The 20,513-nt window shown below is 37.2% G+C and overlaps 1 protein-coding gene across 1 annotated transcript in view; it reads right to left on the reverse strand.

Annotated features, from left to right (window-relative positions):
• The window catches only part of VAV3 (vav guanine nucleotide exchange factor 3), a 149,337-nt gene that overhangs the window by 71,112 nt on the left and 57,712 nt on the right, over positions 1 to 20,513 (reverse strand). The window contains exons 6-15 of the mRNA XM_041420770.1: positions 19,557 to 19,649; positions 19,392 to 19,460; positions 16,017 to 16,120; positions 13,962 to 14,061; positions 12,577 to 12,672; positions 10,866 to 10,934; positions 8,343 to 8,429; positions 7,824 to 7,909; positions 7,222 to 7,354; positions 6,779 to 6,888 (exon numbers count right to left, since the gene is read on the reverse strand). Of these exons, the coding sequence (XP_041276704.1) occupies positions 6,779 to 6,888; positions 7,222 to 7,354; positions 7,824 to 7,909; positions 8,343 to 8,429; positions 10,866 to 10,934; positions 12,577 to 12,672; positions 13,962 to 14,061; positions 16,017 to 16,120; positions 19,392 to 19,460; positions 19,557 to 19,649 (947 nt within the window). The remainder of the gene's footprint in view (positions 1 to 6,778; positions 6,889 to 7,221; positions 7,355 to 7,823; positions 7,910 to 8,342; positions 8,430 to 10,865; positions 10,935 to 12,576; positions 12,673 to 13,961; positions 14,062 to 16,016; positions 16,121 to 19,391; positions 19,461 to 19,556; positions 19,650 to 20,513) is intronic.

Below are 20,513 nucleotides of genomic sequence, written 5' to 3' on the forward strand. Positions count from 1 at the left end.
ATCATATGATGAGTGGCTTTTTTGAGATCAAGGAAATTATCTTGTTAACTTTTTGGAAACATACTGCATTGTTTCAAACAAGATAATTGCTTTCCTTTTTCTTTATCAGTCTACTTCCCCAAAAAGCATGGGAGGTGAACTGCTTTGAGCTAATCTATTCCTGTACAACATTTTTGAACACTACCTGATAGGAACAAAGCTCTGTCAGACATCAGTGTTTGCAATTCAAGAGCGTCTATACTTTATATACATCTGTATTCAATGGCTGAATATTATTTATGAAAGCTCTAAGTCTTACAAATCCACATTTACCAAGTTGCTTGTATTGATAAGCTTTAAATATTTTATCATATTTAGACTTAACTGAAGATAAGTCTGTGTTTTGGAATCAAAAACACTGAAAATACAGGATTTATACTGCCATTAACTTGCAAATTATTAGAGAAATACCCGTATGTGCTAAGAAAAAAGGCAGCATTGGTTTGCAGGGAGAAGCTATGACATCTATTCATATAACCAGAGTATCAACACAAACATGTAATGCAGGATTCCATGTTTTAGCACTGGAAAAACTCCTTGCACAAGAAAGGCCAATATTAAGATGGTGGTACTTTATTTTTATGATGTAATGTCACTACAAATTTATTCCACTGAATTTTAAGAAGCACTAATTTTCATAGTAACATTCCTCAGATACTGTAAGATAAGTTGTAAAAACTTAAGGATTGGGATATTTTTGGTTTTTTGTGAACTGGAAGACATAATACTGAAGTATATTTATCATCTTGAGGTGTTTACCCACTGTTTTCATAAACTCTTGTTTGCTTTCACATTTTACACTGTCCTTACACTGTGCTCTTAATCATATACAGCATCTTCACACAGTTCTTGCTGTGTCTGGAATAATCTAAAGAAATTTTATAACTATAAATATGTTGTGAATGATTGCTTATAACCCTGAAAAAAGTTTGATCAAAAGCAACTGGAGTCACAGCAAAGAACAGGCAAACATTCTTCGTTAACAGACAAGAACTTGGCATTCATTTCTGCAGTATTGCAATACTTATACTGATGAAAAAACCCCAGGCAGACATGATTGTTTATTGCTTTGGTTACCTGTGTGAGGTTGGTACAAGTGCAACACCTCTGCAGGTTATTTAAAAAATGCAGCAGACATCTTAAGGCTTTTATGATCCTCTGATAAAAAAGCTTTAATTTAATATGCCAGTGTTCAATATGTCAGAGCTCAAATATTCTCTCAGAAGAAAGCTTAATGCACATGCATTATTAATGCACTATCTGAGGGAACAGATCTATTGGAGTGGAATCTGACCAATGTCATTAGTCACAGAGTGCAAAGCCAATGTGAAAATACAAATGATAATAGGTGAGAGGACACTTCGCACCTACCTTGTGTCTTGTACTAGTTTTCACTAAAATTTAGAAAACCAACGAGCTCTGGGTGCAATTTATGTCATTTTCCTAATCTAAATTGTTGTGCACACACTTACCAGGTTTGATAATCCACAAATCTCAGGATTATTTCCTCACTATCAGATGATATGTTCTGTGTTCCTTGAGTTGCAAGGTGTGAATTTGTGTTGAATTGATGCAGCAATTTGTCAAAAACACGTTAGACTTTACCTGAACTGCTGCACAAACTCTCTAGTGACCCAAAACAAAGTACAGTGTAATTATAATTAAAACCACTATTTTGTGAAGGCTGTACAGCTTTCATGTCTGAAATATTTTATTTAGGTATTTAAAAGAAAAATCAGATTCATTAACTGCATCCAATTAATGCATACCCTAATCACTATAATGAACCTGTTTCCCACTGATTTTTTCAGGCATTACTAATTAGACATGACATTAATACTGCTATTTCAGCTAGGTCAAAGCAGAAACTACAATCATAATACTTCAGAAGGTGAAATTTTAACTGTTCCTCTGCCTACAAGATCTTTTCATAAATTTCTTAGTTTGCGAAAGGCAATAGTTGAGTAAAGGCTAATTAAAAGGTGTGTTACAACACTTGCAAGAAACTTTGCATTATTGGTTCTGTGTGTCTTGAAATCCAGCAGGACTAAAGCTGACACAGCCCTGAGCAACCTAAGTCTTGCAGGAGACTGAAGCCAAAAATCTCTACACACCTCTTCCAACCTAAATGCTTCTTTCAATTGCATTTATGCGTAAGATGTTTCTATACTCAAGTTTGCTGACAGTCACTTTTACACTGGATTACAAAACCCAGTTGAGAAAGGCTTAATTAAATTAGGAAACTGGACAACATAATGACAAAATAAATTCAGCATAAACCAGCATAAGATATTACATGTTATATTACACTAATGGACTCAAATATTGTCAGTGGGAAAATATAATCTGAAGCCTTTCATGGGAAAACTCTCTGCTGTTGTGGTGATGAGACCAAACACCTGCTTCATGCTCTACTGTGATCAAAAAACAAACTACACACAAAGTATTTAGTGGATGGAAGGCAGTGTTAAGTGTCAGCATGGGATCGATGTAGCAGCAATCAACAGATTTTCTTTCACCATTTATTCTATCATCTCATGAGAAAATAGAAGAATTACATTCTTCCCAACAATGATGAGAAAAGCAGTTGCTATATAATAAGAAATTAAGCCTTGTAGTTAGTCAGCTAAGTAACCATATAACTGAAGTACATACACAGAATATGTACATATGCATACAACAGAGGAGGGACACTTCACCTTTCACGGAATATTTTCTTTTATAAAGAATGGTTAGCATAAATTCATTGACACAAATATTAGCCAACTATTTTTAAAAATAATAATTTTTAAAATCAAAAAGCATGTGTAGAAGAGCTTTCTAGGGAAAAAATATCAGTCAACATTCCCGCCTTTTAGCATAAGCTGAATAACATGAAAGTATTACACATTTGTTGTGATTCTTTTGGTGCTTTCAATAGGGGAGGAAAGAAATCAGACAAGATGTGCTACTAGAAAAAAAAAAAATTGTGTCTCACCAATCAGTTTTTGAGGTTTTAAATGGCCCAGTTATGGCAAATAAACCATGCACTTCATCACATTGCTGACAATATTTCATTTAACACATGATGTCTCTAATTTGGCCGAATGGGAACAGTAATTTGGCTGTACACTTCTATCAATATTATCCTGGATATGGAATGACTTCGCATTTAAACCAATGCTATTTGACACACTAGACCAAATTTAAACATTCCATGCCTTTGCAGCACTATATTTGAAAAGATGCTTATTTACCCTTGCAGCTAAAGGCTCATCCACTGCGATAACCAGAGCTCCAAGAACAAAACAGCAGCTGCTCAAGCTGGCCACTGTCACAGTCAAGCCCCACATCTCTTCCAAGGCAATAAGCAGGTTACACCCCCCGTGCATGCAGAACGAGCATTCACATCAGTGAGAGAAGAGGCACATCAAGGCACAGCTCAGGCCCTGGCAATGATGGCTCCTCTTAAAACATCCTCCAGTGCTTTCTGACAGACAGCTTTATGAAAACTTCTCCAATCCACCAACCAAAGTTTCCACTTTAAGCTTGACTGCAATGTTGACTATGCTGGCCCAGGGTCCTGCTTCATTTATTGTGATCTAGAACATCCAGTACTCCAAAAGAAGTAGCAATTTTGGGTTGTACACAATAAACTTTTTTAGGGTGGTATGGGTAAATGAGAAGCTGTGGCTATTACTATGTCTAGGTTGACAGTGCAGCCAGACCACAGTATCATTGTTGTATAAGGACGTGCTGTATGAAGAGACTTCAAGAACACCCATGAAATTCTCAGGAGAAAAAGAAATTGTGGTGTTTGGTATATTATGTATTTTCTAAATAAAGCAATAGTCTCAGGAAAACAGCATATACATACTGTAGGAACAGAGCTGTCATAAATAAAAAACAATAAATAATAAAATAAATAAAAACAATTTACTCCGTTTCCTATGGCCAGTAACCCAGCACTTCCAACCTCCCTCAAAACAAAACTCACCACACACTACACTAACAGAGCTGGCTAAGAGGTAGAATATTTTCACAGGTTTTTGAAATTAGCTTTCCAAGAGAAATTTACTACTCTGAAAAGGAACACTCTGGAAATAGCACTGGGGTTTCATCTAGCCTTCCTTTAGGGATTTTCCATACCAAGTATGCCTAATGTATTCCTGCCCTCTGCACCTAAATCAAGTCCAGCCAGCAAAGCAGTGTTCTCCTCTATTTCATACTTCATCAATAAACTTCCCATATCTGGAGGCAAATACTCATTTCAACAACACCAGCGTCTCCACAATAGGTGCTTTTTCAGCAAATAAACTATCATCACTTTTTCATACACCAGTTTTATTTAAGTTGCCCCCCTCAAAAAAAGAGAAATTACAGCCTAGCTGAAATAATTATGCCTCTTAGACTGTTCTAATAGCAACAAGATAAACATTTAAGTTGCCCCCCTCAAAAAAAGAGAAATTACAGCCTAGCTGAAATAATTATGCCTCTTAGACTGTTCTAATAGCAACAAGGTTAATTCTTACTTTAAAAATAATAAGAGAGATCCTAGCTCGTTCTGTTATTATGTTCTTAGATTAACACTTGCGCAAACCTGACTTCAACACACTGCTATCCCAAAGGCATTGAAATTTCGGTCTGGAACTCAGTAAACAACATCATTTCTGGTAATCCAAAGTTATTCACCCCTTCAACTGTGCTGGGTTTGCAGTCCTGTAAAATTTCAAGTAATGAGAAGTATTTTGCCCATGGAAGCAGTAATTATATTGAATGCAATGAATAAGAGCACAATTTCAATCACAGCTACTTTTCAGAGCAGAAAAGTTAATCTACACAGTAGACAGTGAGAACCCTGAAAACTACAAATGAAACCAATCAAGTGACCCTTCAACACACTTGGCTTAGCTTGTTCCCAAATACAAACCCTTGTGTCTCAACATACATTAGAAGACCATTATTGCTACATGCATCAAGGTATGTTTTGGGAGAGATGCTGAGGGAAACATGCAGTGAAGTCAAAGCCATGTAGCAGAGTTGGGGATAAGCAGTGAGAACTCCAGAAAGGATAAAGCAATAATGCCATTGCATCGTGGTGCACCTCAGCCCTGATCCTGCTGCTCCAGCCCCGGTGCCTCAACCACATGGAAAGAGGTTAAACTACAGGTATGGCTTTACAAGAAGGACAAACACCCATGCAAGGCACCACCACCCATTTTCAAAGAACAAGTCCATCTGCCAGAGAGGAAAGAGTGGCACACGAACTCACCAACCATTAAGGTGCTGCCTGCTCTGCTCCCACAGGCCAGCAGCAGCCATAACTCCTGTGACAGAGGCACATTCCCAACAGCTGAGCAGTGCTGGCTGCTGCCCAGCACTGTATGAGGGCAGAGCTGCACTCACACACCAACACATGGAGGGGCAGGGGAGAATGGTCCTCACACAACCATAGAAATGGCTGGGAAGAACCGGGGAAAAAATCATAGTGCTCTCCCCACTCTTCTTAGCTCCTTGCCCCACTTCTGGTTTGCTTGGTTTTTTGGGGAACTGGGCCAGGATGCCTGAAGAGCGATGAAGAGTCACAATGCTGAAGGTGGTAAGTCTGAGCGCCTCACTTCTCACACACATGTTAATGCTAAGTAAACACAAGTATGGTATTACATAAAGCACAGCAGGGAGAGCAGAGGGCCAGAAAGAGGTACAAATGCAAATAAATACCTCCTTCCAACCCCAATTATGCCACCTAGAATTTTTTGCCAAAACACATGTCATTTTGCCTTCAATAAAAAAAATCAGCAAGATGGGAAAAGTAGTAAACAGGCTTTATTGTATCTGTCCACCTCAGGTTCTCCTTCCATATGTTTCTGTTATATCATTAACACTCATCATATTGAGGTTTGTAAAAATTATATATATTTTTTGAGGAAGTTTCACTCAAACCAGCTCACATTACCCTTTTTCCTGAATCCACACCCCTTTACAACCACATCCAAACCCGCCACTGTTAATGCTGTGTTCACTTGGGAGCGTCTCACTCCCCCTTCACACTTTTTCTTTCCGTAAAGCAAGCATCACCTGTCATCCAATTCTCTTGTGCATGCTTTAAATTTAATCACAATACCCAAAGTGTCAATAATCATGTTTGTCTTTCTGACAAGAATCAGAAATGGAAATAAAGTCCATGCTGCATAACAATAAGGTAATCTGCAGTGCTGCAACTGAACAACTTACTTTTCAAGAAGTCTAAAGCAACCTCCTCTCATTTTAAAACATACAAAGGAAATCAGCCTTTTGAAACTCAATCTAATATGCCAAGCAACTTGATTCACCTCCTAACTAATCAATTAGATAAAACCCCCTCCCAAAGATGCCAGCATCCCCTCCCAAACCACCAGCATCACCTTGCAAAAGCATACTTCAATTAGTCAAAATTAAAATGGGATAGGAAAAACGTTACTATTCTGATAGATATTTATTGTTAATATAATTATTATTTCCCCATGGTTGCTTAAGACAGCATTACTAAAACAGTTTTAGTGGCAAGGTTAGAAAATACTACATAGCCTAGAGTGCCCTCTTCCTTTTCCAAGAGGAATTTCAAATACTGTTGATGAAGATGTCAATCAATTGTTTCTCAGAAAGCCAAATAAAATAGAAAACTAGACTGTATTAAAACATGAGAAAAGCTCCGTATAATTTAAGCAAAATGCTTACATGAGTGATGAAAGTGATTCTACCTTAATAAAAATATACTTACAGAGCCATCTGAAATTGTTCAAGCCATTTTTTCTTCAAGTCTTTAGTTTTGCAATAAACTTCTAAACCATTTTCACCTTGGATATGAATGAGGTAGAAGCCATAAGACCACTGCATAAGAAGATTGGTAATACAAAAGTCATCAGTTATAAAGAACTGAAAGTGGGGGGGAAAACCTCTAAAAAGTAACAAAGCATTTGTATATTCTTTAATTCATTAATTTTGGGAACAGTAAGACCACTTTCTTGTGTTCCCTTATAATGACTTACTCAAACATTTTAGTACTTCAAAATAAACAAAATTTACATCTAAATATTCACTCCAGCTTACAATTAAAATGAAAAACATCTTAAAGAAATTTTATTTACATTTTCAACTCCCATAAAATGCTTCAAATTCTTGCTAAAAATAAACATTTTATGTGAATTAGTAATAAATATTTACCTTCTTATTTTCTTTATCAGTAGTAGGGTTATTCGTAATTTTGTATTTCTGAAGATCTATTATTTCCTTCATTTCATAATTATCCCCTCTCCGTTTGCAAACAATGACAGCTAGATCAAACAAGAAGATATGCCTATGAAAATACAATATAGAGATGGTTAAAAACACTCCAGAAAACTAACACCAAAAAGTCTGATTTTACACACTTTTGCCAGTGGCACTTATATTTTTGAAGATGAACAACTAAACTAGTGGCTAATAAAACAGCCAACACTGAAAGTACTTTTGCTTAAGACCAACTCCTTGTAAGGGACTTAGCGATCTTAGACAATAATGTAATAACTAATTGTCCATTCATCACTTTGCACATTCACTTGGACAGTAGCAGACAGGCTGTGAATGCCCAGTGGAATGGAAAGCCCTCAAGAATCAGTGAGCTGACCTCCCATCTCTCAGAACACCACAAGCTATGCCATCACCTGTCTTGCCTTGCACGTTTGTCCAATGTCGTTATCCTTATCTCCCCATCACCTTGAGGTCGCCATCTCTCAAGAGTTACTTTGCAGGCTGTCAATAGCGAACACCACAAGCTATGCCATCACCTGTCTTGCCTTGCACGTTTGTCCAGTGTCGTTATCCTTATCTCCCCATCACCTTGAGGTCTGCCATACTGTAAGAGGGAATGGTTCTGAAATAGAAGTAAAATGTATGATTCCATACAGCAACACTGTGAAGATAACACATTCAAATGTTAGACACTCACTCCTTTTACCCCAATAAAGGACTTTTCAGACCAGGAAACAACATCTTTTCCTCACTAACATAAACAAAATACTACAAAGAATCAGCCCATTCTATTTTTGTCTTCAAACGGGAAAGGTTTTCCCATTACAAAAACTTCTGAGAGTCACTGTACACCTACAAACATATTTAACTACTGACAGCCAGAACAGCAAGATTTATGTACTTTAATATGCAAGTCATTCTAAACCAAGCAAGACATACTTATACTTAAATATTATCAAGAATATTATAAACTCCTATGAAATGAGGACAAAATACATCAATATGTTTGATCAAAAGTGATTTTAAAATTATATGTAAATTAAAAAATCACGTACCAAATTCTCTATTGATAGTTGAAACTGTCTAATTTCCCGAAGTGTTTCGTTATCTCTCTTTACTTCATTCACATATTGAGCCAAGTCCTAGAGTATCAACAGCAAAAGGGAGGAAAAGAATAACTTTTCTATAACAGACTGCTTTAATAGATTATTTTGACATGTATATTTCTAATTTTATCTTTGCCTTATCTACATATTTAGTAATTTCTTTTGAAATTCTCTTCAACAATCAAGAATTACCAATATGTACACCTAAATAAAGAAGGAAAAAAGTGTCTGCATATCTCCAATAAGATTTACAACACTCTTCATGATATCTCTTGGAACATGAATTTACTATCAAGAAAGGGAGAAACAAGTAATGAATTCTTAAAAAGAGCTGATTTTTTTTCAGAATTTCCTTAAGTGTTTTATTTTCAAGATTAAAGATGGAAACGTAGTTTATGCAGCTCACTACTGAAAAAGCAGTCAATATCCAACCTCTGAGGTAAATAGGAGGTAAATAGAGAATATAGCAGAAAACATATATAAGGCAGCTCAAAAGCAGAATGTAAGGTGTGAATGAATCATAAACCTGGGTGCTTATAAGCTACGGCCCCAGCAGGGGGATTTGCTCTTACTGTTGCACAGGAGAGAGAAGCCGTTACACAGCAGATTTTAAAAGGGGCTTCTGAAGGGATATACTGCCTGAAGTCACAGGGCGAGATCATTGTTGTGCCCTTTACCAGAACATGTACTGTGCACATTTCACTAAAGCCTTTAAAATGCTCTGAAGATGCTTGAGTAATAGTGACAATTTGCTGGGGCTTCTGTGTTTATGGGCAGAGATGAGGAGTGAGCAGAAGAGGTAATTGGCAGGGTCAGGAATGCTGAGAGCAGCAGTTGGAAAAGGCATTCTGATCTTCCTAACTTGCTTGTACAGTATCCCTTCAATATGGTCACAAATTTGGAGGGTGGGAGGAAAACACATCTTCTCCCTAAGATGTTTTTAATCAAAACCTATGAATAGCTGCAGTCATTATGCTAGCTTCCCAAATGGATCTGTGCAGAATACATTCACGTCAGTCTCAAAAGGCTTGGGTTAGAAATTAAATAACCTCCTTTCTTGCTGCCAAAAGAAATCCAATAGCATTATCCTTCTAAGAATTTTCTTTCATGGGGGGCAGTACCACTTTGCTAGCAGTTTTTCCAAAGACATTTTCTTTTTGTCTCTCCTGGTGAGAGACACCTGGGTTTTTAGAAGCAAAACACCAGTGCTATGCTGTTATTTTTACTACAATGGCAGGGACTACAGTAAATCAGAATGGGAACAACGCTGCAACCTTCAGGAGAGACACCCATACCTCAGGGGTTTGTGGGTTTGGAGGGGGTGGGGGTGAGGTTTTGTAGTATTTTATTTGGTTACACCCTGCCAGTACATCTCTGCCACAGCCACTCTGGCAAGAGACTTCTCTGATCTTTACATCCAACGGACACCAACAATGAAGAAAACCAGCAAATTGGAAAGAAAAAGCAGGGGTAAATTTAAAAGAGTTATTTTCCAAGCCAATTAGCATCAACCAGGATGCATGGCCTGCCACTAGATGGATGAACATTGTGCCATCTCTTTTCAGTCTCCGAGGGAAATTATCATGGTGCCCATCCCTCTATGTTCACTGCACAGGAATGGATAACAAAAAAAGGGCAATAAAAATCTCATATTTGTGCTGCTTTGTATTCCAGACATTCAAGGCAGCCACAAAATATGAGACAGCTGTGTGACCCAAGACTAACTTAGTCTGACTTCAGCATCTACTGTGGACCATACAGATTACAACAGGAGATTTAATTTATGTCATGTTGTCTCCTTTCTCCACAGAGAACAGAAAAAGCTTTCCAATTCCAGCACATGAATGTCACCATTCATGCCATGAAGGCAACTGAAGCAGACCTGTGCTTTGTTTCTGAAGCTGTGCAGAGGAGCACATAATATATTACCTTATGCACAAAGCAGCACAGATACTCTATAAAGCATTTGTTTGTACCACTTGCAGGTGAATCTATAGTGACAAGCACAGTACCTCCAGAAAGATACTACTGCTTTCAAAGGTAATGCCACAGAGATCATATTAAGATGACAGAAAAAGGCCTTGTAAACAAAGACAGCTCTCCATCTCACTGGGAAATTACTGATCTTGATTCAAATTGACTTACAGTAGTAGAAATACTCCTAAATTTCAGAAGCAAGACCAATATGATTGAAACACCTGTTTTCCAGCAAATGCAAAAGTAACCCAAAATGTGGAAGTTCCATTTCACAAGCCCTCTGCTTCAGAAAACTACTGAACTTGTTTCCCAGACTTGAGTAAAACCCTCAACTTCACACTTGCCATGACAGACAAAGCTCACAGGAACCTGTGAAAACATGTTTGAAATGTTGTGAAGAACATGATCTCCTCCAGGAAATAGAATTCTGAGTTACCATTCCAACAGACATTAACCACCAACAGACATAAATACTTCACTGCCATAAATACTCACCTTCATTGCATCAAGTGCCAGTTTTAGATTTGACTTCTCCATGGCATCAGTAGTGTGCTTTACCAGCTCCTGTGGACAGAGCAGTTAAAACTTTCCACCCACTGTTCGTCATTTTTATAAATTGAAATCATCATTGCTCATCCCCACCCCCAAAAAATACAGAAGCCAAAACCAGAAAACATAGCCCAAGAATAGGCATTTTCATCCCCACAGTGAGCAGCCTATCAGTGAGTGGGGACTATTGCAAACAGTTAATTGGCAAGTGTTTAGGAATGATAGCTGCACAGCCTAAACACTGACTTCAGTTGCTAATGAACCATCACAAGAAGTGAATTTGGTCTGTCTAGCACTTAAAACTTGCCAAATCAGATCATAACTATGTGCATGCTGGAAGCTCAGGTAAACAAAACTCAGGTTCATTTACACATTGCTATATGGTATTTCATCCTATTCCAAAGCATGCACTTGTCCACAGACAGGGATCCATGCTGGCAGTAAAACCTCAGCTGAAGCGTGCACAGCTTAAAAGTCACTGTCTCATCATAGCTAAGAGGAAGCTGACTCAGAAAACATACTGAAATCAAATTTACATGTTCAAAGAACTATTTTAGCCACTTTCATATGGAAAATACAGAGTCTTCTTGGGGCTTTATGAAGTAGAAGTGCAACCTCTTGGGGAATAAGGCCATTTCTTCCATAATTTGATGCAATAATTATACATTTCAGCTCAGATAACTTAGTAAAATCATAAGAAATGGAATAGTATTTTAATACTCATCTTGCAATTAATAATAATTAGTACTTATATTTGCATTGCAATTCTAATAATTTAGTCATTATTTTCTTTCCAAGTCTGTAAAATATTTTTGTACAATTTATATTGTTACACAGAGCATAGTGACATTGTATATCAACTTTCCACAATATGCAGGATGACTATAAAATCATGAGTCAGATCTCCTAAGTTTTTTTTTAAGAAGTTGTACCATTAATTTTGCTTTTTTTCAATTTTGCATTGATCAAAATATTGATGACTCATTTACAGAAGTATTTCAAACATTTAATATTACAAAATGTATGTTGTTCTGCAGAGTAAAAATTATGCTCCATATATAAGTAGTAGATCTTTTTAAAATGACATTTTACAAGCATCAGCAGGGTTGACAGTCTAATACAGTAATACATTTCTTCGCAGCTGAACTAATGAGTCTCCTGGCACAGCTATCAAATTAAATTTATAAGACTCTCCACCCTTATTACAGGACTAACTGCAAAAGCTAATGCTTTGTGGGTTATAACAAGAAGCATTTCAAGATAAATATGGCTTAATTGCAATTTATGACAGCGAAGAAGTATCTTAAAAGTATTGTATGTATGGCCCAGCTTTTTGTTTTGGAAGGTAATGGTTCACATTTCCAAGTACCATGCTTATGGTTTGGTACTACTAACCATTTTAAACACACAAACAATAAAAGGTCCAGAGACTGAGGAAACAATAGTTTGGTTCTATTTTCCCTAGGTATGCTTCAGCTCTAAGAAATTATCTCTGGGAGAAACCTTGCACTTGACTGAATTTTATTTCTTAACACATCTTGGGATGTATCAATCACCTTCCTTTGATAAAGACATTTGGCTTTCATTTTTACAACCCACTGATGATAAACAATCAAAATTTTGCTCTCAGCCCCCTTAAATTTCAAAAATAAAATACCTGGAGCAGTAGGTGATATTTCAGCACTCTTTGCATTGGAACCACTAAGAGATCCCGCAATGTAAATTTCCCATTATTAGCCCTCTTGGAACATTCCTAGTTCAAAGCAGAAGAAAGAATAAGGCAATAGAGCTAGAAAATAAACCTATTCAAATGATACATATTAAAATTCAATGACATATAAGCAATTATCTTAAGTTTGTGATAAATAGCAGCAACAAAATGAAGAAAAACAGTTTATATGGCAAAACCAAAAAAAGCCTGCATTTAGTCACATGTTCTCAGATGTTTCAACATGCATGAGAGAGTAGAACAAAGGCAAGAGAAATTAGCCATTCCATACAACTAAAAAAAAATATTTTCCTATGGGGCAAAAAAAACCCCAAAAGGCAATCATGGAAACTACAGGCCAGTAAGTCTCACTTCAGTACTTCAATGCAAAAATTGTGGAACAAGTCCTCTTGGCAGTAAAACCTGGGCACATGAGGAAGGTATATGGGAATGTCTAGGATGGATTTACCACAGGTAAGTCAATGCCTGACCTACTTGACTAGATCTGTAAATGGGTGGGGACAGTCCACCTTGACTTTTCCACAGCTTCGTCTCTCACAGTACAGTAATATCCAGGTTGGGATGTTATGCTCCAGGTCTATAAAAAACTGACTGAATTATGAGGCTCAAAAAGTGCAGTGACTGATGTCTCCTGCACCATCCGAGGGACAGGTGCAAACAGAGCTCTTTAGGGCTCTGTACAAGGCCCCCTCCCCTTCAGTGCCATGGGCCATGGTCTGCAGCAGCAGCCACAGGACACCCCAGCAGGGCTGCAGGCAGCACAGCCGGGGTGCAGCTGGCAGCCCTCAGGGCAGGCCCAGCACAAACCTCACACGAAGGCAACAAGGCAAAGATGAAGTGCCTCACCCCACAGGCACCAGCCAGGGACATGCTGACCCTGAGGGCTCAGCAGGTGGGCAGCAGCTCTGCAGGAAGGACCCAGGGGTTGGCAGACAACCCTGAGGCTATGGGACGAGGACTTGTGCAGCCTACAGGTCCCTCCCAGCCTGTGTGACCCTGAGACTCTATGTTCCAGCTGAGATACACTGATTAATGGAAGGGTACCACTGATGGTCACTTCCTGAGAGAAAACCCTAACTCTACTAAGGTCAGAGGCAAAGCTCACTTCACTTCAGGACCAGTGCACACTTTTGTACATGCAGCACATTTTCATTTGATCAGAGGCTCCAAAAGAATGAAAAGAAAAACACTGACTCATCAGTCCAGCTAGTTTCATCCTCATAAAGGTTTTGACTTCAATGAAAGCAGCACAATCACAGAAACACATGGTATAAGGTATATACATATATATACATGTTAAAAAATACTGATACCTCTAACTTCAATTTAACATCTTCTTTTGTCTTTGAGATATTGTCTAAGCACGATATTGCTATCTCCACTTGGCTGCAGTACTGTCCATAAATAACCAACCTAAATCAAAGCAAGAGGAAGAATGAAAGGAACATTTGTTTATTTAAGAACAACCCTTGATAATTTTTTCACAATCCTTGTTTCAAAAGAAGCGGTGCCTATATAAGCAAGGGTAGAATTTAACCATGTGTTCAATGGATAACATGAATTAATAAAGACTATTCAGGAGAACAGTTCTGCTCTACTTTCAAAATAGTCTAAAATTATTGCCTTTTCCTTTAATAGTCATATACATATATATAAATATGTTCTGATAAACACAGGATTTATTAAAAAGCAGCAAAATTTCTGTTGAACAGAACAGCCTATAGGGTTTACAGCAATGTAGACTTCCAAGGTTGTAACGAATAAATTCTGGAGGCCAAAGAGGATTAATTACAGCCATCATTTAAAGAACTTGTAGATTATCCAAACTCATCTGTCTCCAACATTTTCTATCAGGTCTGAGCTCTCAGATCAAAATAATAGTGTATGAAATCTTAAGAAATTTTCAATAGATGTCAAATGAAGCCAGGCTTCCTAAAGGTGCCTGGTTTTACGACAGGAGTTTCTTGCCTCTCTGTGGAGGGCTTCTTTCCCAGCTCTGAGAGTGCCCTCTTCTTTCACCTTTTCATCTATTTCTTGAGGTGATTTCTTCTGTATGCTTCAGACCCTTTTTGGTGGGTCCCCACAAGCCTTCCACTGAGGTGTCCTAAATTTATTTTTTTCTCACCTAAACTTTACCCTTTTATTTAATTCTTTTTTTCACAATAAGGTGATGACAATGATTTAAAACTTATCATTTCTGATTACTTTTAACCACTGTATGGTTCAGACACTGCATCAACCTCTGTTCCCTTTTTTTAATAATGTAAACTTGGTATTTTTTCTCAGTGTCTTTTGTTCCTATTTTACCATGTACTTCAGAACAATTTTAGAAAGATAAGCATTTTCCAGAACAATTCCTTGTCCCCTGATTCCCTCCTACAGCTGCAGAAAGTGCAACAGCCTGGGAAACAATTGTTTCTGCTCCAAACTAGAAGCTGACACAGAGGGTCTCTGAAGGCAGGACTGTTTATGGGCAGTCTGGGACACCCTCCTCCCTTGGAAAAATGTCCCATCTAACATTCTTGGGATGCTGCTGTCCAATTTCTCACACACCAATTATGACCGCAATAATCCTCCTTCACCCTGAAGCAAACCCAGTTAGCTCCCTCAAGTCTGACTCTGCTCCCAGAAGGACTTAATTTTAACCAAATCCCAAAGGTTACTTTAAGGTAGGTCAGCAACGTAGCCAACAGAACAAGTGTTTTCAGCCAAGTACCACAGGCATATAAATTCATCTGTAGAGTCCAACAGCTGTTCAGTGCTGGCAGAAGGAACAATATGAAAAGGTGGGTAAAAAATTGGCAATTAGCCCACAGGGTATGGCATGTTGCCACAGCTATCCTGTTATCAGCTTGGCTGCTTTTCAAAGCTCGAAGGCAAAGGGTGTTTGCTTTACTATCACACCTCTGCCTCAGGGTAAAGCAAGACCTTAGTCTCTTCTCTTCTACATATGCTGCCGCTTCTTTCCAGTTATGACCTCCTCTGTTTTCTTTAATCTGAAATATCCCTAATAAGTATCCTTTCTTTAATCTCTTAAACAATACTAATACATGTTGTACAATATCTGGATTACATGCATGAAAAAAAAATGCTGTGCAAAATTTAAATTTCCTTAAAAATATATTTGTTACCTGTCTAAGTAAAAGTATTGCCAAAGCTGGAGTAACAAAAGCAAGGGCTCATAAAGCAATAGGTGGCACCTTGACTTCCATGCTAAAAAGACCAAAACTAGCTTGATAAGGATACTTACTTTGAACTTAATTACTTACTTACTTAATCCTGTTTCAGAAATATTCATCAAATAAAAATAGAGTAAAATACCAAATGAACACATATCAGCACGATTAGTAAGAATGCTTAAGTCTTACCTTTCCTTGTAGTTAATAAAAATTTTATATAGGTTCTGATCATTTTTGTTAACAATGGAATCATTGATGTCCTGTGTAAGATTCCTGTGAATTTTCACCAAATCCTTAAAAACAGTAATGGAGAGGGGGAAAGCTTTGTAAAAACAAAATGGCTTAAAGCTTTGAATATAAAAATTAATTATTTTGTGTTAGACCCATTAATTTCAATAAATTGGAAAACAGATTATTTGAGAATAGAATCTAATTTCAAGGTTTGGCACATCTTCCCTATAGTGCAACAAGAAAAACTAAACTCCAAGAACTACCTATTAGAGACTAATTTATTCTAGCTTGGAACGTGCACTGTTAATTCACCTTTATTTTATAATGATAATTTTAAAATTAAGCAAGTCAAGTAAATGCTTTAGTGACAAGCTAAAGTAATGATTCTTGTCCCTGAGCTGTGAAAAATTAGTTCTGTACATTACATTGGTCAATTAGTGATGTCCTAATGCTAAATTAACTGCAATCATAATGACTTTCCCAATACAGCACTCAGCTAATGTCTGAGAGAAAGAATACTGCAGAAAGATTTGCTCTTTGATTACTGTTGCAACTCTCCTTGCTTATACACCATCACACATAAACTACAGGAGACTGCGTCAGCTTTAACACTTTATGGACACTGTCAGAAAATTCACAAGAAATTAAGTCATGGTTAAGAAGTTTTGAAATCTGGGTAACTGTAAGTAGTATAGAGACCATTGGAATGAAAAAGAGAGGACTGTTTAACAGCAAGCCACTGAGATGATTTAATTCAAGAAATTATACGCTGCAAAAATAATATTCAATAATGAGTTGTGAACTAAGTTAAAACATTTCACTTCACACTGATGAAAACTAACAGTACATACAAGGTCAATACCATCACTGATGAGGGTGCAGAATCTTGAAACAGATCAAATTTAGTTGCTAGCAACTGTATGGCCTCATCCTCAGAATCTTAAGTTGCAGTACACAGACATCATTACAGAAATCTTCCCAATTAATGTATTTGGAACAGGAGCATATTTTCTAATAAGCACACAGGGACTCAGCTAAGCAATACCCCTGAAAAACAGCTTAATACTAAGGGGACAATGGATCTTTCTGGGTTTCTATCTCTAATTCATATCAAATTTTAAACTAAACTAATGTAACATCATTAGAAGTTAATGAATGTTCCAACACTTCAGTATCTGTTACACATACTTTAATCTCACTTTCTCCCTGTATGTCCATATAAATAATTCAAAGGCATGCACAGGTGCACATATAAGTGCATTTATATAAAGGTGCACATATAGATGTACATACAAATGCATAGATACACAATATAGACAGACATATAAAGATACAAATATAGAGCCATATATTCACTTTAAAGAACATAACTTAGAAATATGAGTGCCAATGAAAGTCACTCTCTTTAGACTGGTGAGTAATTTGGGGTAATTGGTTTTTTTCTTCAAAGTCAAGTATTTTGATATCAGCAGTTGATCCAGCAAGCATCTTTTAGAGTCTATTTAAGGAATATAACATCACCCTAAGGAAACAATCCTTCACCACAACCCCTCAACAGAAGAAAATCCTTTCTGTTCTGAGAACACAGCACTTGCTCTTCACATCTCACTTTGCTGCAGAGCTTTGTGTAACAGCTATTTTTAGTTTAAAACAAGCTTCCACTGCCCTCCAGCCTTCCTGCTGAGGAACTGCCGCACAGACAAGGTCTGAGCAGACAAAGCAGTCGCAAATATTTTTGGCTTAGGCAAGTCCTGTATTTCTTTTAAGGTTATTAATGCTCCTGGAGTTGGGAATAAGCAGCTTCTTCTAACAGCAGAATGAAATGCTCCTGGAGTTGGGAATAAGCAGCTTCTTCTAACAGCAGAATACTGAATGCTGACAATTAAAAACAAATGAAAACAACCCAAACATAAGCTTACTATGTGTCTCTCTAGTCTAAAACATACAGGTTTTGCTCTTTTTAATCTTCTGTGATCCCATGCAATCCTTGAACTAGCAGCGAGTGGGCTGACCTTCCTGTTTGTGCTTACAGCATTCAAGCCCTTTCTGTACCTTTGTGCAGTGTTTCCATTGACTGGAATTAGGTCTTTCAACAAAAGTCAGTCAATATGCCTGGGCACACAGAGCCTTAGGAAAGAGCTTTACAGTAACTTAGGACAGATCATGCCTTTATTTGCAATGAGTAAGAAATACTAATGCAGGACAGAATATAAATTTGTTTTCAAAAGCAAAGGGATTTCTGTGGGGAGCTGATGTAATTCAAGAAGACAAGTTAGTTACTAATATCTGTGACAGTGTTTTGGTCTAATATTCAAAGTGGAGGACATGACAGCAATCAAGAGGCAGAGTGAAAACTTAACTGAGGGAAAAATATGGCAAGGGGTCAGGTATCATCTGCATAATAACTGTCATAACTTACCTTCTACCAGGATGATGCTGGAACAGCAACCAAAACATTTTTATAGACAAGCCAGGTTCTCACAGAACAGAATAAAGTCCCCAACACCCCTTCCTATAACCTGAGAGCCTGTTGGATATGCCAGAGATGGTCAAACCAGAGGTGATATTTTAAAAGCAATAACTGCTTGATGCGGCCCATAGGCCACACTCTGGAGACCCCTTCTTTACAAAGGCCTCATAAAAGAACATTGCTTTCATTTGTCTGTGTTGAGAGAGACTTCAGACCATTTCTGATGTCTTCCTTTAAAGTTAGACAGAGTAAAGACATGCTGATCTCTTATCAACTAGAAATACAAGTCAAGTGTCACACAGTTTTGATTAAGTTGAAAACAAGTGACACAACACAGGAACCACTATTGTTTCAATCAAATAGGAGGTTTCCTAGATAGTTCACAGAGGATTTCCTTATCCTTTCCAGCACCAGATTCAGAGTTCAAAAACTCTGAGTTATGTTAACTTTCAAGTGTGCTCGATGATGTAAGAGCCAGGGCAGCTACAAGGATTCACAGAGCACCTACAGATAGTCAGTACACAGCAACAGGTAACTTAGCAGTCACAACTTTGTACCACCATTAAAACATCAACATTAATTAGAAGACAATCCATTTCTAGAAATTATTAGCTTTCAAGGATCAAAAATACTGCAGTTTATAACAATTCACTATCTCACACACTAATGCTATATATCTTACCGTATTCCCTCAAGCAGAAAAAACAGAAATTGGTAGCGCACACCTTTTTAAATGAACTAATATCCACATAAACACACAATGCATTGTATTTCAAATAATCATTTTGTGCAATAACATGTAACACCAATATATCACAATCAGCTATGAACCTCATATCTGTTCATTAAATATAATTACTCACAGGAATGTTGATGAAAACAGTATCAAACTCTGATGCTGACAGAAACCTTTTCAATGGCACCATGAAAAACTGAAAGAAATTAATTATATAAACATTAGTTATAGTAATCCTGTCTTCTAGACTGCTATAAAAATGCATGTTACAAGTCTTTAAGCAGCATCTTACTTTCTCAATCGATTCCAGAGTTTCAGTGTACTTCTCTTCAGTTTGCTTTATTTCAGCAAGACAACAGCTTCTTATGTCATTTTCAGGACATTTCTGCAATTACAATGGAGTCAAGTTTAAGTCATTAACAGGCACCTAATGGATAACAAATGGTTTTATTTGTCTAGAATTACACAATTAGGATAACTGCTTCCTGAAATTCTGAGTACTGCAGCATCCAAAGATGACAGAAATAACTAAGAATATTTTAATGTTCAATTAGCTGATGACTTTAGTAAAATCAAAATCAAAGTAATATTATGAAAAATTAATGTTTAGACATAAAACACTGAAGTATCAGCATGCACTCTGGAAGCTGAAATACAAGGTCACATTTAATTTACATCCAGACTGAGAAATCTTATTTAAAATACTCAGCAGTTAATAATTCTATTAAACTTAATGGGGCTAAATCACGTAAGCAACTTTGTATTGCCATAAATATTGGAATCAGTTTAATCCTTGTACTTATTTACAGTTTTTCTCCATTTATTTCTCAAGGGGAGCTTTCTCTTCAGACTCAACAGGAGTATGTCCTCAGATCAGTAAGTGCAGTGACCTCAAAGTTCAACTGTTGCATATGTATGTGTGTCTCCAACAAGACCCTGGATTTTTTCCATGTAAACCACCAGACTCATAGGACATGGAAGTAATTATCAGTAATTACATGACTCTATAAAAATAGTTTACAAGCACTCTTACCCAAGACAGGATTTACAGCATTACAGCTTCAATAAAATCCTGTTTCAAATAGAAGAGTAAATAACTGGAAGATGATATGGAAGCATTCATGCCAAGCAAGGCACAGAGGGCTCTGGAGATATTAGAGGTCAGTGTGGAGGTTTGACACAGTAACTAGATAGGCTCTTGCAGTTAGACTATCCAAAATGCAGTGACTAATCCAAAATGTTTCCTCCA

Source organism: Onychostruthus taczanowskii, unplaced genomic scaffold, assembly GCF_017590055.1.
Source record: "Onychostruthus taczanowskii isolate IOZ18803 unplaced genomic scaffold, ASM1759005v1 scaffold65, whole genome shotgun sequence".
In the NCBI taxonomy this organism is placed as follows: Eukaryota; Metazoa; Chordata; class Aves; order Passeriformes; family Passeridae; genus Onychostruthus; species Onychostruthus taczanowskii.